This window comes from Monodon monoceros, unplaced genomic scaffold (genome assembly GCF_005190385.1).
Source record: "Monodon monoceros isolate NGI ecotype Baffin Bay Population unplaced genomic scaffold, NGI_Narwhal_1 Super_Scaffold_7, whole genome shotgun sequence".
Taxonomy (NCBI): domain Eukaryota; kingdom Metazoa; phylum Chordata; class Mammalia; order Artiodactyla; family Monodontidae; genus Monodon; species Monodon monoceros.
The window spans coordinates 69,815,999-69,842,851 of NW_021703784.1; the positions used below are offsets into that span (position 1 = coordinate 69,815,999).

The 26,853-nt window shown below is 40.1% G+C and overlaps 2 protein-coding genes across 4 annotated transcripts in view; both read right to left on the reverse strand.

Annotated features, from left to right (window-relative positions):
- SERGEF (secretion regulating guanine nucleotide exchange factor) overlaps nucleotides 1-2,443 on the reverse strand; it is a 219,028-nt gene extending 216,585 nt beyond the window's left edge. For 2 of the 3 annotated variants that reach the window (XM_029207459.1, XM_029207457.1), the window contains exon 1: nucleotides 2,363-2,443. In XM_029207459.1, the coding sequence (XP_029063292.1) occupies nucleotides 2,363-2,422 (60 nt within the window). In that variant the 5' untranslated portion in view covers nucleotides 2,423-2,443. The remainder of the gene's footprint in view (nucleotides 1-2,362) is intronic. The other variant, XM_029207458.1, reaches the window with a different exon arrangement.
- A 5,893-nt stretch (nucleotides 2,444-8,336) lies between these two features.
- TPH1 (tryptophan hydroxylase 1) lies at nucleotides 8,337-26,217 on the reverse strand. The gene is made up of 10 exons (XM_029208382.1): nucleotides 26,101-26,217; nucleotides 21,902-22,085; nucleotides 19,481-19,581; nucleotides 16,553-16,620; nucleotides 16,211-16,407; nucleotides 14,071-14,206; nucleotides 13,242-13,368; nucleotides 11,212-11,307; nucleotides 10,079-10,212; nucleotides 8,337-9,565 (listed from the first exon to the last, which is right to left on the reverse strand). Exons 1-10 carry the CDS (start codon nucleotides 26,215-26,217, stop codon nucleotides 9,358-9,360), a joined length of 1,368 nt encoding a protein of 455 aa, XP_029064215.1. The 3' UTR covers nucleotides 8,337-9,357.
- Nucleotides 26,218-26,853: the final 636 nt, after the last annotated feature.

Sequence of the window (26,853 nt, forward strand, 5' to 3'; positions counted from 1 at the left end):
CTCCATGCTGGACGAGGGAGCCATGCAGGGACACAGGTCCCAGAGGCCCTCAGGGCAATATTAGCAACCAACTACTGAGTGCTTCTCTGTGTGCTGGGCATTCCCCTTTAATTCTCACAGGGTGGGGGGCATTATCATTCATTTCATAGATGAAGAAACTAAGGCTCAGAGAGTTAAGTAACTCCATGATGGCAGGAGCTTTGTTCTGTTCACTGCTATTTCCCCCACATCTGAAATGGTGCTGGCCCAAAGAAGGTGTGCATATATTTTACAGTGAATTAATGTAAGACCCTATGAGTCCTTCAGGAAAGAGGAAATGAAAGACTTGCACGGTGTGAAGTGGAAAGCATGTGCAGAGGATTTCTCTGTTAGCCATGAGATCTCCATGGCTGCCCCATTACCAGGGCTACAGGTTGCTGAGCCAGCATTATGAGATTCAAACAATGGCACCAAATTTTTGTTATGTAGCAAGAGGCCCTAAATCCAAGATAAAGCAAAACAAAAGGAAATTTTAATACAATCTATTACAGCTGTATTTGCCTTCCTTACAAACACTCCAGACATCACACACACACACACACACACACACACACACACACACACACCCATCCAAAAAGGTAAATCCCCTTGTTATGAACTGAATTGTGTTCCGCTGAAATTCATTTGTTGAAACCCTAATGTCCAGTACCTCAGACTGTGACTGTTTTCAGAGATACGGCCTTTAAAAAGGTAGTTAAGCTTCCATGAGGTCATAAGGATGGGACCCTAATCCAATATGACTGGTATCCTTATAAGAAGAAACACATGAATGCTCCCACCCACAGAAAAAGCCACATGAGGACACAGCAAGAAGGAGGCCATCTATAAGCCAAAGAGGCCCCAGATGAAACTAAACCTGCTGACACCTTGATCTTGGACTTCTACCCTCCAGAACTGCGAGAAAATAAATTTCCATTGTTGGAGCCTCCCAGTCTGTGGTATTTTGTTATGGCAGCCCTACAAACTAATACACCCCTCCACACAGATAATGCCGCAGGAAGAAAATACCAGCAAGCCTCCAAGCACAGCAACGAAGTTAGGTTCAACAGTATTTTTGCTTCAGTACTGACAAGGCCATATATGGAAGGCTTTTTCTGTCAGATGTTTCCTCTGTCTACACAGACCCCAGTCCCTGGCCTGGGTGGGATAAGCACCCACCCAGGCACACATTCAATCCCTAATTCCACCCCCAGCTCCAGTGCCACCCCAAAGACACAGCTAGACCACCTCGGGCCACACCACGCTCTCCCTTCTGCCGGTCTGCAGCAGTCTTGCACTCAGTAAATGCTGCCTGGTACTGATAATTGCCATTTTGTAAATTAGTCTATACATACTGGTTGTAACAGCAGTAAAGGTCTTATTCTCTTCCCCCCACCGCCCCCAACACGAGAGCTGGAAGTCTTTCACTCTTTTGTTGTTCCCAAAAGACCAGCACATAGCTCGGCACACAACAGGTACTCATTCATCCATTAGTCAACAAATATGTACTGAGCACCTTACAATGCGCCAGGCACAAGCCAGGCACCGTGCAAGACATGCACGGCACCCACCCTCATGACGCCTACATTCTGGCCAAGGAGACCGACATTAACAAGTTATACGTCTCATTACAAGCATGTGCTATGAAGAACTACAAGACACTATGTTTGTTCCCGTGCATCTGGTCGGCTGCCTGCCACACACTCCTGTGCACAGACTCTCCTCTCTTCCAGCCACGACACATAAAGATGACCCTGTCTCTCAGTGCTCCCGTCAAACCAACACCAGCGCAGACTCCCACACCCTCCGTGCAGGCAAGACCCAGTCACAGCCGAGTATCAGTAACTATGCAGGGTCTCCGCCTTGTGCACAGCCCAACACCGCCGGCCCCACACCAAAGGCTGCTCCGGCCAGGCTGGGGTGGGGCTGGGGAAAGGCCTTCATCCTCCTGGCAATGGGAGGGTGAAGGGCACAGGTGGCCCCACGGGGCTCTGGGACGGGGAGATCCTCTCTCCACAGAGCCCTCCGCTCCGCCTCTCCCGGCGCTATCCGGGCCTGAAGTCTGTCGCGGACCCAGACGCTCTGTCCTGGAGGCAGGTTCTTCCCACTGCGCCGCCGCCCCTCCGGTCTGGACCCCACAAGCCAGAAGCCCTTAAGTCACCCCATGAAAACCCTTCCCTCCCGCCCTCTCCTCCTCAGCCCCCAGCCCAGGATCCTCCAACCAGGAGCGCCTCTCGGACCTCGGCTGCCTGGCCCCAGGACCGCCCACGCCGAGGCCGGGGGCTCCCAGCGTCTGTGCGCCCCTCAGTCCCAGCGGCCACGGCCCGGAGGCGGAGTCACGTACCCAGGAGAAGAGCGCGGCCGCAGCAGGGGCGGCTGCCGTGGCGCTCGGCTCGCGCTCCATGCTGGAACGCTCCGACGGCACTTCCGGTGGCGGGGTGGGGGGGTGGCTGGCGCGGGGGCGGGCTCTCAGGGGGAGGGGCGGGCACGGGGGAGGGATTGGTGACTGAGGTGTGGGGCAGGCGCGGGGGCGGAGCGGGGGCGGGGCCCGCCTGGGGAGAGGCTTGCCAAGGGACGGGCCGGCCTGGGGAGGGATTGGTGACTTGGGTGTGGGGCCGGCACTGGGAAGGGTCTGTGGTTGGAAGGGGGGCCGCGCAGTGGGCGGGGCCGCGGACCGCTCCCTCTTGCTGCAGCTAACCTGGCGCCCGCGGGAGAGAAAAAGTATCTCACGGAGCCGCCTCCCAGTCACCCAGTCCCGGCGCGCTCTGAGCGTCTCCGCCCGCGGCCTCCGGTCTCGCTGGGACGCTCTGCCTCTCTTTCCCTCCTCCCCTCAAACTCCTTGTTTCGAGTGAAAATTCTATACGAGTGCACTACGCTCAAAAGTTCACAAAGCTCCCTCAGGTTACAGTCCCACGACAGCCCAGAATGGCTGACAGGACGGGGATTGCATCACCCTTTGATGGGGAAGAACTTGAGCCTGGGAGGGGGTGGAAAGGGTCCTGACCCAGTGTCTTAGGGCGAACTGTCTTTGGGCCCGCTTTGGTGTGCAGTTTGCGAAATCGGAGGGAGCTTCCTGGTGGGCGAGTGTAGTGTCTTGCATCGTTGCCGTCGCCCTCAGCGCCTGGCACGGAGCGAGAACACACACCCCGACACAACTAAGGAGGCTGGTTCTCACTGACTCCTTCCCGGGGCGGCCTTCTAACCCTCAGCGCTCCCAGCATGGCCCTGGCCCGGATTCCGATCATCAAGGTAATAACTTGGATATAATAACTGGATAATTTTCACCCACCAAAAATTTTCATATAAAATGGCTTTTATCAGACACCCTCATACACTACCGGTAGGAGCTAAATAAGCACAATTTTTCTGAAGGAAAATGTGGCAAAGCATATTAGGAATATGAAAATAGATACTTAGATATTTAGCTAGTAATTCCACTTCTATTCCTCTATCACAAGAAAAAAAAATGGAACTATGCACAAACCCTTAGACTGCAAGTTATTCATTATGGGGTTACATATAATAGTAAAGAACTTAGAAACTACCTTAAAATCCAAAATCAGATTGATTAAATTATATAGCCATGCAATTGAATACTAGGCTGCCATTAAAAACATGTTCTGGAAGATAATAAATAAGGGAAATATTCATGATATGTCATTAAAGTAAATATTATACCAATTTTACACACACACGCACACGCTGGGTGGTGGATTACAGGTCATTTTTATTTTCTTTTTTGTACTTTTTGTACATAACCCACATTTTCCAAGCCACACATTATCTGTGGGTACAAATGGGGTCACATTAAAGAAGATAATCCATATTCAGTAGTTCTTGACCCTTCTACTGACACAAGCCTCCAGTACTCATCACCGTTTATGCCTGGAGGCCCTGAGAAGTGTCTCCCTGAGCTCTTACAGTCCTTCCCATTCTTCCACTCCACCCACTCCTTGGTGTTTCTGCCTTAAGACCACTTAAGGGCAGCACCTCACCTTTACCTCTCCAGCCTGTGGCATCTTGAGAACAGGGAGGACCATGCTAATAAACATGCAAACTTTAGAAAGGCAAAGCAGCTCTTCATTCTCAAGAGAACTTGATGTGCAAAAACTATACTGTTTGCTGACTGTTTTATGAGTGGCCTTTTTTATTCTGACCATTTTTTTTAACATCTTTATTGGAGTATAATTGCTTTACAATGGTGTGTTAGTTTCTGCTTTATAACAAAGTGAATCAGTTATACATATACATATGTTCCCATATCTCATCCCTCTTGCCTGACCATTCCTTTTAAGCATGTGTGATAGTGTAAAAATGGGACCCTTCCCATCTCCATTTTGGCTAAGACCCTAAGGTATTAAGTGCCAATACCTCCCACATAATAAAGTGAGGTACAAAACCACCAAAGCAGAACCTGTGAATGAGGTGTCTAGAAATCAGTGTATGGCTCCCAGGCTATGAAAGAGGTTGGAGAGGCTGAGAGAGAATTCTGATAGGATGTGTGGCGGTAGTTATCAATGTGCTGTGAGTCTTGCCCATCTCGTGTCTAAGGAAAGGCATGCGTCAGCAGGGCCACTAAGAGAGCTTGGCATGTATCCCTCCAGATTGGGGCCGGGCAGGTTGCTGTCCAGTTCGTGCTGAGAAACGTCCAATGGCCTGTGGCCAGATAACTGCTCTGAGAGTTCAGCAAAGAGATTGATGCTTTGGAGAGGTCTTTCATGCCCAGAGGTCTTTTATGTCTTTTTTAAGACAAAGAATGTCTGAGTATGTCCCATGTGAGTGTTTCCCAAGCATGAGCAAATTGGCCAGGGGACAGTTTTAGACCCAGTCCAAGGGAATTTCTGGAGAGCTGAAGGGACACCCACAGGAGAGTTGACTACTAGATTCCTAGAGGCTGAGCGAGATGAATTCAACAGCCCAGTCAGAGAGGTATGTTTACCCACATCAAGAGATCCCAAGAAATAAGAAGCGGGAAGGTGTTTCAAAACACCCACAGAGAATGAGTCAGCATTAATTACTTACCAAGTACAGAAAGCACATATGCCAACTCACAACAGTATCAGACCAGAAAGAATTTCCTACTCCTTACCTCTCCTCCCCACCACCATTCCCAAACCCTGGCGAAGCCAGAGGCATCCTTGTAAGAAAAAAGGAGCAAGAAAATAAAGACACAAAGCACACCTCTTCCTTTCTCAGTTCTAGAGAAGAAGAAAAACTTTAACCTTAAACTCTAATGTTTTGAACTTTTACAGAGCACTGGAATTTGAAAATACTGAAATGGGGTGGGGGGTGGAGAGGGAGATTAGAAGCTAAGGACTTAGAGTGAGCAGAAAATTCAAGACAGGGACCTGAGATTTCATCCAAAGGGGCAAGAAGGAACTACCCAGAGTCAGTTTTCATAGAGAGAGGGTCTGGAAGGATACAGTTTTTTCCCAATTTCATCCCTTGAATATACATTCATCAATTTATATTAACTGTAATTTAACTTACAGTTATATTATTATGTTATATCCCATAATACAATTCCTTGCAAGTGTTGAGATGTGTTGAAATGCAGCTACGATTTCACCTATGTACGTACCACTGACTAGCTCTTCCCATTAGCAGCTTGGTTGAGTTGCAGTTCTTGAATGGAGCTAGATTTAAATTGGTATCACTTTCAGGTGATTTGTCTCCCCATAAGAGGAAAATATAAAGTATTTCAAGTATACAGAGTATCTGTCTATACTATACAGGTTAGGAAATTTTTTCTTTTAGATGATCTTATTTGATCCTCTCAATATTACTGGTATGATAAGTATTGTTGGAATCGTTATTTTATAGATGAGAAAACTGAGGCTCAAAGAAGTTAAATGAGTTACTCCAAGGTCAGATTTCCACTTTAAATAAAGGCAGATTAGCTAGCTACAGACCAGTTCTCTCACCAAAAACAATTAGAAAAACTGGGGGAAAATATTTTTAAAATCCGTTTCAAGTCATCGGAGAGCTATCAAAGCAGCCAGAACTTGGAGGGCCAAGATCTAAAAGCTGAGAGATTATATTTGGCACTACTTTTCTGCTTGAAGCATTTGCTAATTAGCAAGCAGTGACTTGGAGGCTAAGAAACTGGGCTGAAAGCAGCAGCTGAGAAGCTGAGAAACTGAACAGTACTTTTAGCAATTTTATGGTGTCGGGAGGTGGGGTGGAATGAGAGTAAAGAAAAGTAGGAGTCCAGGGTCCCCAAGGAGAAGCCCTGGTACACACATGTAGCTTTCCTTTGAGATCCCTAAAGGGCTGCACCGTCAGAGTAGAGGTGAACTGGAAATAAACCAGCCCTCACAAAGACTGAAACGCAGCTTCAAGTTGGCTTAATCCCTGCTAGGACTAAGGTGAGCTTCCCCTGCCATTATATGCTATCTGCTCGACGCAAAAGTTAATTCCCTCTAAAGGAAGATAAAAATCATCCAGAAGCTATGGGGATCTCTGATTAGGAGATTAATGATTCTTTACATATGGCTAATGTTTCTTTTTACAAGTCCTCTCACAACATAATTCTTACAGTAACCCAGTAAAGTAGATTTAGCTCACTTTACAGATGAGGAACATGAGACTGAGACTTTATCAAGAATTCCAAAAAGTGGTTTCTAGCTTCCAGGTGTGTTTGGCTCCCCTTACATCACATATTTGTAGGCTTTTTAAAGAAGTATAAGGAACTTACAGATTTCTGAAACTAATGAAATTGCTAATATACATTTAAATCAGTTTTTAACATACATTTGACAAAAAAAATGCTTAGTGAGAACATGAATTTTGTGTCCTTTTATTATCCAGTTGAATAACAAACTTGCAAGTCATAAGTGTATATCATATAGTAAAATAAAGACGAACTGAAATAAGACCACAGTATCTTTATACATTTCCTAGAAATTAATATATGAACTCTATTATGTGTTCCTTTAGACAATTCCAGGATTTTTAATTTTTTCAGTTTGGAAGGCAATTTAATAATGAACTATAATTCTGTACACTTTGGTGTGTCATAACCACTGTATAACTCCAAATGACAGAATTGGCAGATTAAGAAATACAGGCAACTGACAACCAGATTTTGGAGCATTCTTCAAAAAGTCAGGAACATACCATCTATGTCTCTGAGTAATAACTCACCGATTAAGAATTATGAACCACACTTTTGGTTCAATTCTGTTCTCATATATTTGAAGAAATATATTTAAAATGCATGAAAACTCTAAGACTCTCAGAACTCCTCATTTACCAAATATCATAAATTCAGAGGTTAGAAGAAAGAACTGAAACCAATCATTAAATATTTCCATTATTCTGAAGATGTGAATTATAATCGTTGTGTCTTTAACATTTACTTTAGTGTGCTTTTGTCACAGAGTGATTTGAAATACCATCATTTAAAAATTCAATAACTACGATTCTTTGCAATGATCAAAGTTGTATGAAAATAACCAAACCAGATACAGTATGCATGATTTGTTGTTATTTGCTATCTATCATAGTTTGCTTCATAGATTTCCTTGCAACCAAATACACTAACTATAAACGACCTAACCAATATTTCGAATTTCAAAGCTGACTTAGATCTAGTACTATCAAAGGTATACTTAACAGTTGATCAGCTATTAAAATTTATAAGTAATGTAAAAATCTGAAGTAGCATGAATTATTCTTCCTAATTCTATTTCCTTGTATAACATAAAATGAAATAAATTTTTAAGAGTTTTTAAAATAATTTCCTTTGAGGCCTAAAAAGGATTAAAATATCTAGTTGTCTGTTGAAATAAAACATGTTAAATGGTATTCAATTTGACTATTAATGTGAAAAAATTAAGGACACAGTCTTTAAATAGCTGATTAAGAATGGGAAATTGGCTGAAAATATGACCCTTAATACAATCAATAGAAATGAGATCACTGGGAGAGGAAACTGATGGGGCACAAAATTCTGGTGATTCTGAGTTTCTTTTCGGACCTATAGAGTTTAAGATATTTGGCAGGGCTGCCATGTTGCACAACCCCATTTCATTCTAATGAATGGTGCCACAAGAAGTTACACAACATTGGCCTAATTCATGGGACATCTAGATGGAAATATCTGGCAGGCAGCTGGATGTAAGAGGCAAAAACTCAAGACAGATGTCAGGGTTAGAATTGCAAATATGGGAGACATATGAAATAAGAAAGTCATGGACACGGATGACATCTCCCGTGAACAGAGAGAGAAGAGGGCTAAAGACAGAAACTTGAGGAAAGTCTTCCTTTAGTGGGTGGGGGGAGGAAAGGAGCAAACTGAAGAGACACAAGCCTATCCTGGGGATTCCAGCTTTACTGCTTTATACCAAGCCTGCTCCCTGTACTACACCGCTGACACCACATAAAAGCCAGTGCTTGCAGCCTTCATTATTACAGTGTCAGTCCTAAAATGCTCTTCTTGACTTTTCTTACACCATCTCCTCCCCATTTCCCCACACTCGACTGTCACGCCTGACCTTCCTATTTATGGTCTCACCTTATACCTTGGAAATAAAGTACTTGGCACTGCTTTTCCAACTTAAACTTTGCACGCTTCTCATCTGTCTCAGTTTGAACTCTCCCTTTGACAACACTGTCTCCTGCTAACCTGAGGATATTCTCTGGGGCTGCATGTCAGAGTTCAGGGCCTTGCAAGTTCCCTTTGGCCTCTTGAGTAGGACAGATAATGTAAAACATATGCAATGCCACAGAAAGAAAAGAGTTTCAAGGAGGATGGTCACTCGGGCAGGGGCTCCCTAGTGCCTTCAAAATAAAGTCACAAATTCTTCACCTGGACTTAAGGATTATACTCCAATCAACCTTTCTAGACTTAGATACTCCTTTTTCCCTACAAGACACTACACTTGAAAATAGACTATTTGCTCTTTACCAGGTATGTTTCATATGCAAAGGCCTCTCTGCTTTTGCTCAGGCTAGCAGCAGAGACAGCTGATCCCCTATTAAATTTGGGCATGTGAATGTGCCCAAGCTTGGCACAAATTCAGTTATAAGTAAGCTATTGTAGAAATAAGAGAATCTTAAGTAACAATATGGATCAGTTCCATAATAACCACCAAGGTATTGTAAGTGATCATCGAAGTCATTTTACTCAAGAACTGGGGGAAATAAAATTAGGCTATACTTCACTAAAGCTGTTACCAAAAGAAAAAAAAAAGTAGTGGCTAGAGTATCCAGGTACACATTTTCAAAGACTAATGGTCCATTAAGGAATGGGAATAGAGAAGATTGTTTGGCTGCTGTTCCTCCACAACCAGGTCATCAAGCAAAGCAACAGTTGGCCCACAGGCCTCTGAATGCTCAGATGCTTTCGGGATTAGGACTGGCAACTGTCAAGATGCTCAGCTGCCTGCTGACTTTAGCAAGGGCATCACTGACAACATCAAGCTCATGCTGCAGCTCATTCATGGCACTGGTTATGCTCTTGGTGTCCTTCAAGATCTGAATACTCCGTGTATACGGATTATACTTCACTCCAAATGGACGCCTGATTGTTTTGGTAAATTCTCTATTTAAGAAAAAAAATATGAGGCAATCAGTTTCTAGGGAGAAAATGATAACAAACCAAATACTGTCCGTTAGTCTAAAAATTAACATATCTAAATCTTGTGTATTCTTCAAGTCCTTTCTCAAATGCCATTAGGCTTTCCCTGTTCCCCTAGCTGGAATGAACTGCTCCTGAATAAAATGCAGAACAGTGTTTCATCTGTATCTCTTTAAGGCTTCCTAGTTGCTATATAGTAATTTGCATACAGTTTATTTTTCCTATTAGATTATAAACTCTCTGATAGGAAGGAATAGGAAGTAACCAATTTCTCAGTGTATCTGATTTATATTTGCAACACTGAACATCATTATAAACAACACACCCTAAATATTTACTGTGAAAGAGAGATGTGTTACAGGCAAAAGGTGCCTAGTGGGCTTCTAATTATCCAGCTGCTTACTTCTGTGACTTGTTACCATTATTGGACCTATCTTTTGCAGAGGAAAATTAAGGCATGAGGAAGATATACTTTACCTCATCTTCTCCTTTGCATCTTCAAAGCTTTCAGATACAAAGTAGACATCCTGAAAAGTTGTGATGAGACACTCCTGTTTGCAGGTAATCTTAGGATCAAAGGGCTTTACTTTGGCATGTCCAGAAAGTGCGTGCTAGAGGATGAAGAGTCAGTGAATCAAAGGATACTATCTATTTTCATGATCACATTCTACACACAACTGCCAGAGCCAGCAAAACAAATGGTTTGCTATCCCTATAAATGCCCCAAGACCACTCCATTGTTCTAACACTCTTCTCCATTTAGGAGGTACCCAAGGATCTTTATTTATTTATTCCTGCATTATGGCATCTGCTTTCTACCCTGCACTAGTTATTCTTATACATGACTTGTACCCACCAGCAGGTGGTAGGCTCCTTGAGAGAAAGACTGTACCTTGGACAATATTTCATGCACATCCACCACTCAACAAACATAAGTTCATTCCTTTATTGGATAAATAATACATCTCAAAGAATTCCCTAGAAATTGCTGAAGTTGTTGCTAGCACACCAAAAATGGTGAGGAAACAGCAAGACTTTGTTTTAAAATACATTTTTATTTAAAAGATATAACTATATTCTGAATAGTTATCTATATTCAGAAAACTTAGGAAATAGAGAAAAATGCCTCTTAGGTAATGTTTACTGCCACCCCAAGTATTTTCCACAGGTAGCTCTTATTGAGATCCAGAAACTAGGGCTTCCCTGGTGGCACAGTGGTTAAGAACCCACCTGCCAATGCAGGGGACATGGGTTCAAGCCCTGGTCTGGGAAGATCCCACACGCTGCAGAGCAACTAAGCCCGTACACCACAACTACTGAGCCTGCGCTCTAGAGCCTGCGTGCCACAACTACTAAAGCCCACGCACCTAGAGCCTGTGTTCCACAACAAGAGAAGCCACCACAATGAGAAGCCTGCGTACCACAACAAAGAGTAGCCCCCACTCGCCACAACTAGAGAAAGCCCACGCGCAGCAACAAAGACCCAAGGCAGCCAAGAATAATAAATAAATAAATAATAAAAATAAATAAATTAAAATCCAGAAACTATTTCAGGTCATATCAATTACATTAAGTGAATATGGTTATGTGCAAAGATTTACAGCTCTTACTTTGAGTTCACTGATGGAAGAAAGTAAGCCAGCACCGAAGACTCTTAGCTGCCCCTCTTGTTTACATAGACCAAACTCCACAGTGAAGAAGTAGCACTGCAAAAGGACATCAGTATTACTTTCACATCCTGAAGGACTCAATTTAAAACAAATTACAACTCTTAGTCACTGACCCAAAGTACCCTGGAATAAAATCCAAGACCTCCAGGATAGCTCACAAGTATTTCTACAATCTGGCCTCGTTCCAAACCAGACTTCTCAAACTTTTGTTCCCAGAACTCTTATATACTCTTAAAAATTACTGAGGAGGGACTTCCCTGGTGGTCCAGTGGGTAAGACTCCACACTCTCAATGCAGGGGCCCGGGTTTGATCCCTGGTAGGGGAACTAGATCCTGCATGCATGCCTCAACTAAGAAGTCCGCATGCCGCAACTAAAGATCCCACATGGCGAAATGAAGATCCCGTGTGTGGCAACTAAGACCCAACACCGCCAAAATAAATAAGTAAATAAATAAATAAATATATTTTTTAAATTACTGAGGACCCAAAGACCTTTTGTTTATGTGGGACAGAGCTAGCTATATTTACCATATTAAAAATGTAAACTGAGAAAAATTTAAATGTTTACTAATTAATGTTAAAATTATAATAAACCATTTTATGGTAACACAAATAACATTTTAATCAAAAGTAACTATATTGTACAAAAAACGGTGAGAGGGCTTCCCTGGTGGCGCAGTGGTTGGGAGTCCACCTGCCAATGCAGGGGACGCGGGTTTGTGCCCCGGTCCAGGAGAATCCCACGTGCCGTGGAGCGGCTGGGCCCGTGGGCCGTGGTCACTGGGCCTGCGTGTCCGGAGCCTGTGCTCCGCAACGGGAGAGGCCACAGCAGTGAGGGGCCCGCGTACCGCAAAAAAAAAAAAAGAAAGAAAAAAACGGTGAGAAAAGTTGCATTGTTTTATATTGTCACAAATCTTTTTAGTGTCCGGATTGATATTATTTAATGTCTGGCTGGAAAACAGATGGATTCTCACATCTGCTTCTGTATTAAACCTGTCACAATAGGTTGTTTTGGTTCAAGTATGTGGAGAGAAGTCAGCCTCAAACAGATAAGTAGTTGGAAGATGGCTGAATATTGTAATAGCCTTCTCAGATAATTGTGGCTATTCTTCTTTGACACAACATCAAAACTCAACAAGTGGTAATTTCTTAAAGTACAGCTGTAATGTGGAATCTGAAACCATATCAATGAACTCTGTCTCTCACATTAAAATTCACTCTGCATTTTGAATGGATCTTTTACTCAAGGACCCTGTGGGGTCCCCAAACCACAATTTGAGAGCACTGTTCTAACCATCTAGCCTATTTCACACCACCTCCCCAAACCTCACACACTCTGCTCCAGCTTCTTGTCATTTCCTCAGATACACCAAGCACCTCCCGTCTTTCCTTGTGTGTCCTCATCCTGAGATGCTCTTCCTTCTTTTCCTGGCAGGTGAAAACATTACTCATCTTCCCAGGGCTGGTCCAGATGTTCATCTTCCATGAAACCTTCCACAGGCAGTTCTCTGCACTCCCAGAGCACCCTGCCTGAGCTTCTCTACAGACCTCCTTTCATTCTAACGTAAGTGTCTGTGTATAAGTTCCTTGAAGGTGGGAACCAGGCCTTATTCATCTTTCTATTTCCAGCATGTTTTGTACCTAGTGCTCAAAAATATTTTTAGCATCATTTTTAAGGAACCTATCATTTTTACTAAAAAAAGAAGGTATACCAACTGTTAACATTATTGTATTCTAGTGTTCTCTGTCTCTCTGCCTTTTTTTTTTTTTTTAAAGCTCAGGTCTTCTTTGGATAAGCCTTAAATTTTTACATCTTCCTTTAATGTTTTTTTAAATTATTTAAATTAAATATGAGCAAAGACAAATTTTCTAATGCTCATCTTGAGTAGGTACTTTTAAACTACACAAATACCCACATCCCACCCCAGTTAAAGATTACTGATCCATACAGCTATTTCCAGATTTATACCGTTGCCAGTTTTTGAACAGCCTCTTCTGAAGCTCCAAGAGAAGCCAGGCCAATTTCTTGGGAGAACTGAGCAAAACTGGGTTCAGCCAAAAGGGGGACATGACCCAAGAGTTCATGGCAGGTATCTCTGAAAAAGAGGTACAAGTTGTCACACTGTGACATTTAACATAAATGCATAATCAACCATTCAATCAAATCAAAACCTGATCTTACTTTTATTCAAATTAATCAGGTGGTATTACTTTGGAAATGGACCACAAAGGACACTATTACAGTAAAGAAACTATTTTGGTACAAAACCTTGGCCACTCACAAACACACATACATAAGTTCATACAAATACGCACAGACATCCACATGTCAACCCCCCAACCCCCAAACCAGGTCTCTACTCAAATGTGACCTTCTCAGTCAGTCCTTTTCTGATCACCCTTTTCAAAATAGAAACAACCACCCACACACAACTCTGTCCCTTTTCCCTACTTTATTTTTTTCCATGGCACTTATAACCATCTGAATTTTATATATATATATATTTACTTGTTTGTTTATTATCTATATCTCCCATTGGAATATAAGCTCTATGAAGGCAGGAAACTTTGATTTTTTTCAGTCTTACATCCCCTATGCTTAGGACAGCACTTGGCACCTAATAGGTTGTCAATTAACAATGGTAATAATAATGGTTAACATGTATAGAGCATGGAACATGTATTACATGCCAGGCACCATTCAAAATGCTTTACATGTGCTAATTCGCTTGATCCTCACAAAAAATCATGACGTAGGTACCATATCGATGGATGGATGCTGCAGTAGAAGTACTTACGGCTCTGGGGTATAGAGGGGATCTGAACTGTGTCTCACATACTGTGTGCAGTGAAAAACTCGGAAGGCTAAACCTGATAAGAAATCTCTTGGTGATAAGTAACCAGCCACAGGACGGATGGAAAAACCTGTGCGCTCTGCAAAGCAAAGGAGAAAATCTTCACTAGAATAGACAATCTTACTTTTCTTTTTTAAAAAAAACTCACTAACAAGATCTATTAATTTAGATCAGAACCATTTTTGAAACTACGTCATTTTTAGCCAGTACTACCTCTTATTGTTTCTTTATGTTATCTCAACTGGATGGTGCTCTTTCATTCCCCAATACCTGAGTCTGCATGCCCACCGTAAAAGTCACCTTCCACTAGGCTGCAGTGGCTCTGGGGACCTCTATAAGCTCTGATCTTGTCCTTCATTTCAAACTCTCACACTCTGGTAATTCCAGTTCCACCCCAATGCTTTGTACTTGGATTCTCCCACTCCGATGGGCAAAAGAATTTTTCACAAAGATGGAAATGTTCAACATCTAGCCTATTGCTAGCCACTAGCCACGTGTGGCTATTGAGCCCTTGAAATGTGGCTAATGTGGCTGGGGAACTAACATTTTGATTTACATTCATTTTATTTTTTTTAACTTTATTTTATTTATTTATTTATTTTTGGCCGCACCACGCAGCATGTGGGATCTCAGTTCCCCAACCAGGGATGGAACCCATGCCCTCTGCATTGGAAGGCAGAGTCTTAACCACTGGACCACCGGGAAGTCCCTACATTCATTTAAATTATTTAAACAACCACGGTTGTCTAGTGGCCACCATATTTGCCAGGGCAGGTAGCCCCTTCCAACTCATGTTTTGTTTGAACTGTCTTTTAATATTGGTTTCTCTCTTTGACACGTTCCCTTGAAACACCTTTAGCAACAAGCTCTGCAGCCTGCTCAAGCTCCAGACCCCAAGTGATCAGCTTTCAGTTTCACATCTATAACAAACTATTGCCTCCAGATCTCATGCAAGTGTGATTTGATAACAACTTCTGTAGCATATGCTAGTCCATCTTTGTTAAGTCACACAAGGTCATGTGCTTTGGTTCTCTGCCATTCTTAATCACTATTTTTTTTAAATCTAGTTTTTGTAGGAACCACTTATATGAGTTCTTCCCTTGTAAAAACTATATTGCCCTCTCCTGTTTAGTTCTTAGTTTTGTGTATAGTGGTTGAGGAATGAGAATTATGGAGTTGAATAAATATGTATATTTTTATAACAGTCTATATAATAAATTCAAAGATAGTAATTTCAGATATGATGGAAATAAGATAAACTCCCTTTGGGTCAAAAACATAATGCCTATTTTTTTCCCTAAGGTTCTAATCTGCTGAGATCAAAGGGGGATATTTATTTTTCTTACATATTGTAGATCCTGGAGATCACTGATCCTTTTACTTCCTATACTAGTGAGAAAAAATAAGGAAGCCTGGACCAAGTAAGCATGATGAACTAAAAGGAGAAAACTTGTCCTTAGTCTTTGTTTATGCTTCTACTAACACATCTTCTTCTTTGGGAAAACGAAAGAATCTTAGTGTGGAAAGGGGCTTCAGCGATCATTTACTCCAACCTTCCCGAAGGTGCTTGAATCTCCTCTATCACATCCCTCTAGTGGGTGTGGAACTTTTGTATGAACATCTCCATGGATGTGGAACTAACCATCTCATGAGCCTGTCCCATTTTCAAATGGCTCTTTTAACAGGATCTTGTCCGTTTCGAAATAAAAGTTTGCTGTTTCTATCCGACTGTCCTTTACTTCAGAACCACATAGGAATCCCTCTATAACATAAGATGACCTTCAAATATTTAAATAAATCTATAAAGTCCCCTAAATTTCCAGGTTAAAAACCCTGAGAATCCTTCAAATTTTATTTATATGATACATTTTCCAATCCTCTTACAATTCTGCTCACTTTCCTCTACATTTGCTCCAGGTTATGAATGTCCCTCTTCACATGTGGTGCCTGGAGAATTGCCAGGACAGAATACAGAAAAATTCTGACCTCCCAAATAACTGGACTTTAGTCCTCTGTTAAAAATTCTATTGTGATTGAAATGGAGTTCAATATTCACCTTACAAAAAATTAATCATTTCATTACCTTTTAAAAAGTTTGAGACATCTTCCAATTGTGGGATATTATCTTCCCGGTATCCACAGTATTTAGAAAGCAAAGGTAAGTTTTTGAGATACTCTCTGCAGGCATGGGTTGGGTAAAGTTTGTTGAGCTCTCGGAACACAGTTCCCCAGGTCTTAATCTCCTCCTCAGTGAATTCAACGTTAGGAATGGGGTCTCCACTAATGAGATAAAGAGAAGTTATCTTGAATTAGCATCCAATAAACAGTAGCACGTATCTTGTTTTCTATTTACTATATAGGCATAATTTACTCCATTTATTTCATTAGTTCAAAGTTGAATAAGTTATTTTTATAGTACACTTACTGTTTATAGTTCATAGCCAAGTCTGCAAAATACTTTCGTCTTTTACGATAGACATTGTCTTTGAAGCCCTGATAATTAAAGAAAAGTTTTTAAATATGCATACTAAAAAATACTTAACAAATGATTTAGAAAACATTTCATTATTATTCAAGTGACTATATTGAAGAGCTATATAACTGTTATTTTGAGCAAGCACTGTTTAGAAATTTATGATCATTTTTCTTTTAAAGTCAGCATTATATGACAGATTCATACGATAGTGGCTGCAAAGATAAAAGATACTATAGATACAAAAATACTACAGTAGCTACAAAAATAAAATAGTTTGAGGAAAAAGAAAAGCACCACCCTAGTTAAAATACATGGCTCTTTTCCAAGGGTGAGTTTTTTCTTAATCATTTGACTACATCTTCAGTTATATTTTCCTGTAATTAGTAACAAAGTAGTAATTACTAATATTTAAAATCATGGCAACTGAATCTAGCTTCAGATTTTATTGCAAAATGTAGACATATTAATCATTTGTAGAAGCAATTAATGATAAAAAGATAGAAGAGATAGTAACACTAGAATTTATACCTATGAAAAATATTTAAGAAAAAAATAGACAAAATAAGGCATCAAAAAGCAAATCTTAGGAGGAAATAGCCAATAATACAAAATAGGAAAGAAGGGGAGGACACTTGAAAGGAAAGAATGAGACTTGAGTGTTTAACACAGATTTACAAGTCCCTACTATGCACCTGGCCTTGTGCTGAAATTCAGAGAAACACAGCACAATCTGGGTCTTCAAGGAGTTTACTTTAACCAATTATTTTGAAACAATATGGTAAGTGCCTTATTACAGACAGGCACAAAATACCACTTGAACTCAAAAAGAAACTCACAATACAGAGTATGCGAAGAGGGTAGTGGGGGTCAGGAAAGGGTCCCTAGCAATGACTCCTAAGCTAAAAGAGGAGTGGAGAGAGCCAGGGGGAGAAGGACAGAAAGCACAGCACCAAGGACAGCGCAGAAATGAAAAACAGCATGTTGCACCTAAGAAAGTACAGGTAATCCAATGTTGCTGGAGCCTGGAGAGTGAGGTGGAGCACGGTGAAGACTAGTTATGGGTCTGCTAGTAAAGGTCTGTTTGAGAGCTTGGATTTTAGTCTTGGGGTAATTGGAAGCCATTGGGTTTTTTTTAAAAAAAAAAAAATAACAGCTTTATCAAGATATAACTCACATACCTTAAAACTGACATTTTAAAGTGTACAATTTAGGGGGGTTTAGGATATTCACAGTGTTGTGCAACCACCTCCACCATAATTTCAGAACATTTTATCACACTGAAAAAAAACACCCTACTCATTCGCAGTCTATCCTCATTTTCCCTCACCCCCAGCCCTGGCAAACAGTAATCTGCTTCCTGTTGCTATGAATTTGCCGCTTCTGGATATTTCATGTAAAAGAAATCACACAATGTATGGCCTTTTGTGACTGGCTTCTTTCACTATCACAGTGTTTTCAAGGTTCACCCCTGTTGTAGCATGTTGAGTAATTCATGCTTTTTTATGGCCATTAATATCCATGTTGGGGACATACCATGCTTTACTTATCCATTCACCAGTGGATGGATATTTGGGTTGTTTCCACTTTTTTGCTACTATGAATAATGCTTCTATGAACATTTGTGTACAAGTTTTTGCGTGGGCTTATGTTTTCAATTTTCTTAGATCTGTACTGAGGTACCATTGGTGATTTTTAGGCACAAGAGGGATAACGGTTATACTGAGGCTTTAGATTGTTCTAGTGACTATGAGGACAGTTTGAGGTGGCAAGGCTGGAGGCAGGAAGACCAGTTAAGGGATGTGGTAGTAAGAATAAACAAGGAACAAATCAAAGAAATATCTTGGAGGTGAAAATCAGCAGGACTTGGTAGTAGGTCAGTAAAACTGATTTACACACCTTTCTGTAAACATGCCCCAGATTTTCTTGCCTCTGAACCTTTGCTCATTTTGCAATGAACTGTCCTTCCTCTCCATCTCTTTCCTGCCAAAATTCTTTAAGGCCAAGTTAACAAGGTTGCCTTTCTCTGACCTCTTCAGCTAGAAGTGTTTACTCTCTTGTGTATATCTCAAAGCAGTCTGTTCATGCCACTTAGCACACTTTTCATACTTAAATCTTGTATGTGTGTTTATATATATGTGTGTGTGTGTGTGTGCTTTACTTTGTCAACTTGACTGGAAGCTCCCAGAGGGCAGGTACAGCAAATTATTAATTCCAATACTTACTCAATAAGATATTATAGAATAAATGGATGGATCGGCTGGGGGTTGTCTAAGGCAGTATATGGTCACATTCACACAGCTAATAAGTGATAGAAGCTAGATTAAATCCCTGGTCTGTGCAACTCTACTGCTGACTCTCTTCTCTCCTCCCCTCCTAGGATCCTAGAGCTCCATAAGAAGTCCTAATGCTCTAGACTTACTAATTCTCCAACTCATGCCTGTACTGTATCCCATATGATTTTCCAAGGTAACAGCTTCCTAATTCATCAACTGCATAATAAACCAATTATGCTGGACAGTGTGGGTGATGATTTTCCCCTTCCTATCTTTACTCCCCTCTCCAATAGCCCATGCCCATTTTGATAGAAACCGACTGCAGATACGGTGTTCATTGTAGTGTAATTCTTGGAATAGCTCTTAGTGATACGAATTCCAGGCATGACACAGATGTTTTGGAGCCAATGAAATTGGATGCTCTTCAGTCACTTGGTTTCAAGTCCACCAACATGAAGGACTAATAACACTTCCTGAAACCCAGATTAATCAAGATCCTGTTTAGTCTAGAATAAGCACTTTCTCCAGAAAAGAAAAATAATACCCTTAATTTTTTAGTTTGCTTTAAATTATTTTCATGAAAATATTTATTTAAAATATTTACAGGATGGTCAGCATCCAGTTCGGATCCATACATCAGAACTCTGTTAGCACAGTGGTCCAGGTCAGAAATCTTCTTTGGAAACCAAGGAACAGTTTCCATACCTGAAAAATACAAAAAACACTAACAGTTGAAGAGACCATCTTAAATTAGGCAATAAAGAAGAAGAAATTAAGAAAGTCATAAATGCATTTGGATGAGATTTTTAATTTTAGCTTGTACGTTGAGGCACAATGTATACAAGTAAATTGGTCTAGTTTTAATAAGTAAATCTTATTCAAAGTTTTTGAGTTTAAAAATATTTTAAGCCTTAATTTCCTAAGCATTGCAGAAATGATGCACATTAGTAATAGACCAAAAGTTCAAAAAAATTTAAGCTACATATTTAGCTAGTCTTAAAGAGTAAGGCTAATTTTTTTTTTTTTTTTTTTTTTTTTTGCAGTACGCGGGCCTCTCACTGTTGTGGCCTCTCCCGTTGCGGAGCACAGGCTCCTGACGCGCAGGCTCAGCGGCCATGGCTCACGGGCCCAGCCGCTCCGCGGCATGTGGGATCTTCCCGGACCGAGGCACGAACCCGTGTCCCCTGCATTGGCAGGCGGACTCTGAACCACTGCGCCACCAGGGAAGCCCCAAGGCTAATTTTTAATTAGCAAATTTAATTAAAACTCTGAATGTTTATTTTTGTTGATTAAAAGGATCTTAGAGATCATTTATATCTTTGCCACTTTGATCTTCTCACTATCCCTCATACATACACGCTCTCCTAAAACTCTGAGATTTGTGAATGCTGGTCTTCTCCCTGGAATACCTATCCCATCCCACATCCTGCTGCACCTCATCCTTCTGTTTTCTTGAGAATATCCTTCTCCTCCTTCAGGACCCAAATCAAATGAGCCTTCCCTGACCCTGTAGGTGGCGCTAATTCTCTATCATCTGGGTTCCCATGACTATGACTCCAATTCTCTGAAAGCTTTTACTATGTTTTACTATAATGTATCTGCATATGGCTGTCTTACAGAAAAGAATGGGAACGACTCCAGGGTAGGACTATTTCTTTTTGTATCCCCATTTCTTAGTAGAAATATCTGATGCAAGTTGGTGTTCCCTAAAAATCAGTTGAACTATTTAGACTCTATAAAACTCTTCATTTGCCAGAGAGGTGAAGTAACTTATCCAAGATCATTCATCTCTAATGGAACAGAGAGGACTAGGACTCAATTCTTCTTGCTCCAGTTTAATGCTCTAACATACCCAGAAGTGATATTCAAGAGATTCAGCAACAAAACAACAGGGGCACGAATCACTCAAAATAGACACAAGCAGAGTCCCAGGCTCCTGCTCTATCAGGTGTTAATCTTCTAGTTGTTTGTGGTGGCCACAGGACTCCTAGGGGAGAACTGGGGGCACATGGGCTTCAGGCATGGTGAGGAGCACTTAAGGGACTCAGGGAAAAAGCTATCTGCCAGCCAGACATGGACGTAGAATATTGATATTTTAATACCTTATACAGCCATATGAATACATAACAGATGAATATCAGCCCTGATTACACCCAAATATCGTGACATAATCTGAAGGGATTACTTTAAATTGAGTACCATTTATAAAATGTGACTGATTTATCCATTTGTCTCTTGCCCCAAGTAAACTGCAAGGATTTTTTCACAGTAGAAGATTTTAGATTCTCTCTGTGCTACCTGAGTATCTGAAAACTTAGAAGCTTTCCATTTGGTTTTGGTGGAAGTGAGGACAAGGAAGAATATTGTATTTCATATACAGAGTATTTCACATCATAGTTGTCAGTAATTGTCAACATTCTCAACAAATTCAAATATTCACTTAATATCTGCTAGGTATCTGCCCTGTAAGAGTTACTAAGTGCTCAGGGATTGTGAACTGGAGGTTTGTGAAATCAAGAAATGCCTGATGTGGCTTCCCTGGTGGCGCAGTGGTTGAGAGTCCGCCTGCCGATGCAGGGGACACGGGTTCGTGCCCCGGTCCGGGAAGATCCCACATGCCGTGAAGCAGCTGGGTCCGTGAGCCATGGCCGCTGAGCCTGCGCGTCCGGAGCCTGTGCTCCACAACAGGAGAGGCCACAGCAGTGAGAGGCCCGTGTACCAAGAAAAAAAAAAAAAAAGCCTGATGATTTGGAAACTGAGATAACAATGGATTTCTAACTATTCTAAATTCTTTCTTGTACTCAAGTTTTCCTTTTCACTTCCCTCGCCCTTGATAAAATGTTGCTTTATAATTTTTCTTTAGCATTTTGAGCAATTACATTTTGTATCTTCTTCATTATCAGATTGTAAGCAATTTGAATAGACAGTGTTTTACTTTTACTTTCACGCCTTCAAGCTAAACATAAGATAGGACACACATTATGCACTTAATCTTTTGAGTAGTATTTTCACTTTTCAAACTTACCATCTTCCTTCACAGTAAAATTATCTGGTAGATTCACAGAGAGAACATTAGTATGAGACTTCAACAGATGAAAAATATCATTCAGCTGTTCTCTATTGATATCACAATCAACAAAAATCTCAAACTCTGAGCTTCTTCTCTTTGATTTTCGGGACTCAATATGTAACAGGTTCACATGCTTCTCCTGTGGAAAGCAGAGGGTGAAGATTATACATGACTGCCTCAAATGGTTACAGTCTCTGAGCAGATTACTTCCATTACCACTAAAACTCAGTCTCATCACTTGTCATGATAGCCAAAGGGAAAAAAGGCTGTTTTTAGTGCCATCAACAGCAAAATAATTCCCCCTAAATATTAGGTACTATTCAAAAAAAGTTTGAAAAATTCATTACACCCTCCAGAATCTAATTAAATTAACACCCAGTAGAAAGTCCCTCAGATTGCCAGAACTGATTGGCCTTCAAATCAAAAGACTTAGTCTCGTAGATAAAAAGAACCCTTTGAAAATTCTCACAAATAAAGGCTAGGTTATTTTTTAAGTGATCTAGTGTTAGTCCTTTAAAAAGAAAAGTCTCCTTTGCAATAATGCATTTAATACAATTAGATGAACAGCTTGAACATGGAATATTTAATACCTCCAATATCTTAAGCTACAAACTCAGTAACCAGCTGAATCAGATTGCTGCTTCTGATCTCTTCGCGTGCCAGCCTGAGCTGTGGGGTGCCATATGTGTAAACCTGTGGGGGGAAGGTATCTTCTCTTACCAATCTGGGTGCTGAGGAAAAGCCCTGGTGACATAATCATGAAACATAAGAACCAGTCACCCAACAGTTTTCTTCATCTAAAAAACGAGAAAGTTAGAGTAGATGATCTCCAATACTAACCAGTTGAATCTAAATTAACTTAGTGAACACCTGTGTAGCCAAGTAATGGCTGTGAAGCATACAAAGAAGGGCAAGACGTACAAGGAGTTTACAATCTAGTTGACTAACACATGAAAGACTAAGAGAAAATACAAATAGTGAGTGTTCAGGCACAGAAGATGTTCAGAAATGGAAAAAAACATCAGGAGTTTGAGGAGGTAGAAGGTTCTATGGAGCAGATAGGAGCTGAGATGAGTCTTAAAAAATAGATAGAATAGGAAGACAGAAGGGAAGAAGTAAGATTCCAAACAGGAGGAACTTGTATGAGCAAAGGTAGGGATGAGATAATTATCAGGGAACATTAACTTGATAAATAAGAAAGGAGAGTGAATGTCAGGGATGTTGGGAAATCGGAATAGGCAGGGTTTATCCTGGAACGTAGAATCTATCATGGAATCAATACAAGAGAGCCAGTTACAAAATATATTGGAATTGATCAGGAGTAAAGGAGAGTTTTTTTGAATCTATTTCTTATTAATTTTTAGATAAGAGTACATTCATAAATATTTTCTGAATGATGACTTGAATAAATATAAAGCTATAAATTATGTTTTTGGAGAAGAAGACACAAAATGTCAATTCTTCCTAAAGTAATCTAAAATTGAGTGCTATCAAAATGAAAAACTTGATGGCATTTGGTGAGGAAATGTAACTAAATAACTTAAAAGTTATTTAGTTTCTTTTCTTCTTACCTGGAAGAAAAGTTTAGTCAAGAAGGTCTAGGAAAATTCAGGTAGAGTTAAAGTAATAAGTGAGACATTCCTTATCAGATATTTCAATTACAGCAACAGAGGCACAGAGAGGTTAAGCAGTTTGCCCAAATGCACACAGCTAATCAGTGTAAGAGCTGGAATTCAAACTCAAGCTGTCTAGCTCCATAGTCTATGCCCTTAAAAACTATGCTGTAATCCTGTTGTACAAGAAAAGAAGAGTCAGAATAACGGATAATATAGCTCTTCTTTGAACAAGATTTACATCATCTTTATAATGAAAACACTGAAGACTGATATAGCCAAAAATTGGGGCATAACTACATTGTGAAGATGGGGAGAAGGGAAGTTGAGGGGCCTCTGGAAAGGGAGCTGTGCCAAGGAAGCTAACCCTTCACTTCCGCTGGAGAAAATCAATATCTACAAACGGAAAAAACAAGGAATAGCAGCAGAATAAGCATATTGCTTATAAATATGGAAGATACTATGAGAAAATATGGTTAAAAGCGTTGAAGATGCTTGCCCCCTATAGGCAGAGGATAAGTAAAAATAGGTGGATTCACGCCCACAACACCATTGCAGCAGTCAGAAGAACGAATGAGATGGATATGTAGCAGCACGGGTAGGTCTTCAAAACACAGTGCTGAGTAAAAGAAAAAGTGTATGTACAATAACATTTATATAAATTACCAGTCCATGCACATGCAGAAACTCAACATAGATTCTAAGTAACATAAAAAACAATTCAGTGTGTAGATCAAACGTATCAGAGCAGTTGTCTATCAGAAGAGAGAAATGGAGATGGAATAAAACAGGAGGAGGAGGCTGTACACATCAGTGATGACAGTGTCCACGTGATTTAAGGAGTGTGATTAGCTCAACCCTCTGCACCTAGGTCAACATAAAAATTAAATGGAATTTAGGAATGAAGAGAGATGAAGCAGAAGACTGCCATTTTCTTTATAAGCTTTATAGTGTGGGGTTGACTTTTTAAACCATGCACAAGTATTATTTGATTAAAGACAAAATAAAAAAGAAAGTTGATGGAAGAAATATAGGTATACTATTTAAAGACTCCAAGGTAATCAAAAGAAGAGCTTGCAGTAATCATGTAATTATCAAATATGGGGAGGAGAAGGAGGAAGAAGGGACGGAAGTATCAGTATCAGTATCATTCACAATAGAGAGTAAATAAATATCATGTAAATTGATAACTCAGAGAGATCAGGACAATATTTAGACATTATAAATTCACCGCTAAAAGAACTAAAGAACAGAAATAGTTAAAAGAGATTGCCTCTAGGGAGTGGAACTGAGGTGCTGGGTAAAAAACTGGTGCTTTTTATCACAAACTCTTCTAGACTATTTGTTATATTTAGAATTTTAAATTCTTTGAAATATTATTTTCAAACTGCTGTTTAATAGTATATCATATGGATATAAATCTGGTTTCTAAACAGCTAACATTTATTGATAATTTACTATGAGCTATCCTAAGCACTTGAAATATATTAATTTTATTAGTTCTCACAGTGACCCTGTGAGGTAGGTAGGGTTCTCATTTTATAGATGCTAAGATGAAACGCAGAGAGACTAATTAATTTGCCCACCATCACACAGCCAATAAGTGACAGAGCAAGGATTTGAACTCAGGTGGCCTGCCTTCAGGGGCTACAAGCTTAATACCGATGATGTTCTAGTAGTATAATTTAACCTGTTCCATACCTTAGGACAAGTAGTTTGTTTATAATTTTTTAATTCCTATAAATAAATCTTTGTGTCTCTTAAACTGGGTTAGGTCTCCCAGTTCAATGCTATCATAGTACCTGGTACTTCTCTTTCAGGTCAGTTTACACACATGTAATCATTTGTTTACTGAAATTATTTGTTTAGTGTCTGTCTTCTCCACTAGATTATACACAACTGTGAGGGCTGGAACTGTGTCTGCTTTGTTAGGGTACACACCTTCATATCTAGCAGGACGTGCTGTACTTAGTAAGTACTCAGTAAAAATTCCTGTTCTAACTGACTGACCCTGATTTCCTTAGGATAGATTTATGGAAGTAAAATTACTGGGTCAAAATATGTGAACACATTAAGACTCAAAATACATATTACCAGATTGTTTCCCTACACATCACATCAATTTTCCCTCACACCAAAGGTGTATTTAAGTGCCAAATGCATTGAAGCTTTAACAGTAGGGAGTAGTATAATTGTAGACTCTTTGTTATTTTGCTATATAAAAAATAGCGTTTAATATATTATTAATGTATCATTAAATAATATCATTAAATTTTCAATATTTCATTTAATTAAAATAAAATTAAAATTTGCTTCTTCAAAATCTGTAAAGTGAATCTTTCCTCCCCCATTTCTTTATTAGTTATTTGTACCTCCTCTTCTATAAATTGTTTGTATCCTTTGCCCATTTGATAGAATCGAGCAGTATTTTACAAATTTAAGTGTTTAAAACATTTCTGTAGTCCACCTCTGAAGAATTTACAAATAATCTTACAGACCCATTTTATAAGAGTTTTATGCAGAAATACAGAGACTGCTTACCTGGAAGATTTTCAGTGCTTTTATAAGTCCTCCAACTTCATTCTTTAAGGAAAAAATGAGAGTTGCTCTTCCCTTTTCTAAGGAATGATCTTTGTTTTCCTTATTGTCTTCAATCATGATGAATTTGGCGTACGTCTCTAAAGTATGAAAATAGAAAGTTCTAAAAAAAAAGTTGTACAATGTAGACAATATTTGGTAGCATAGATAATATTTGAAACAGACAATATCTGATAACATTAACCAAGTTTTAGTTTCCTCACCGGTAAAACATGGATGTACATATATACTTTGCAAAACTGTAATGAGACCACAATAAGCTAAAACATTGCCTAGCACAGTGCCTAGAATATAGAAGGCAGACAATACATGTTAGTAATTTTCTTTTTTTTCTAATCCAATCCTTTCAGGGCATGACTCAAGCCCATGGGTTGCTTGCAGTCTTCCTGACTGTTGTGGCCTGAACTGGGTACTCTTTCTCTATGAAAGCCTACCTCCTCTCCCCTTACAATTTTAGCACTTTATTGTACTGGGTTTTATTGTAGTTTCAGATGTACAACATAGTGATTCAATATTTTTATAGATTATATTCCATTTAAAGTTATTATAAAATATTGGCTATATTCCCTGTGCTGTACAATATAATCCTTGTAGCTTATCCATTTTATACATGGTAATTTGTACCTCTTAATCTCCTACCCCTATTTTGCCCCTTCCTCCTCCTCTCTCCCCACTGGTAACCACCAGTTTGTTTTC

Bases quoted from the DNA above. Each gene is read 5' to 3' on its own strand.
- TPH1 (XM_029208382.1), bottom strand. From the start codon at position 26,217: ATGATTGAAGACAATAAGGAAAACAAAGATCATTCCTTAGAAAAGGGA. The intron at 10,213-11,211 runs GTAAGAGCTGTA...TTCATCCTCTAG, and splicing joins CTTCCATCAGTGAACTCAAA to CACGCACTTTCTGGACATGC. The intron at 9,566-10,078 runs GTAAAGTATATC...TTTCTTAAATAG, and splicing joins GATGCAAAGGAGAAGATGAG to AGAATTTACCAAAACAATCA.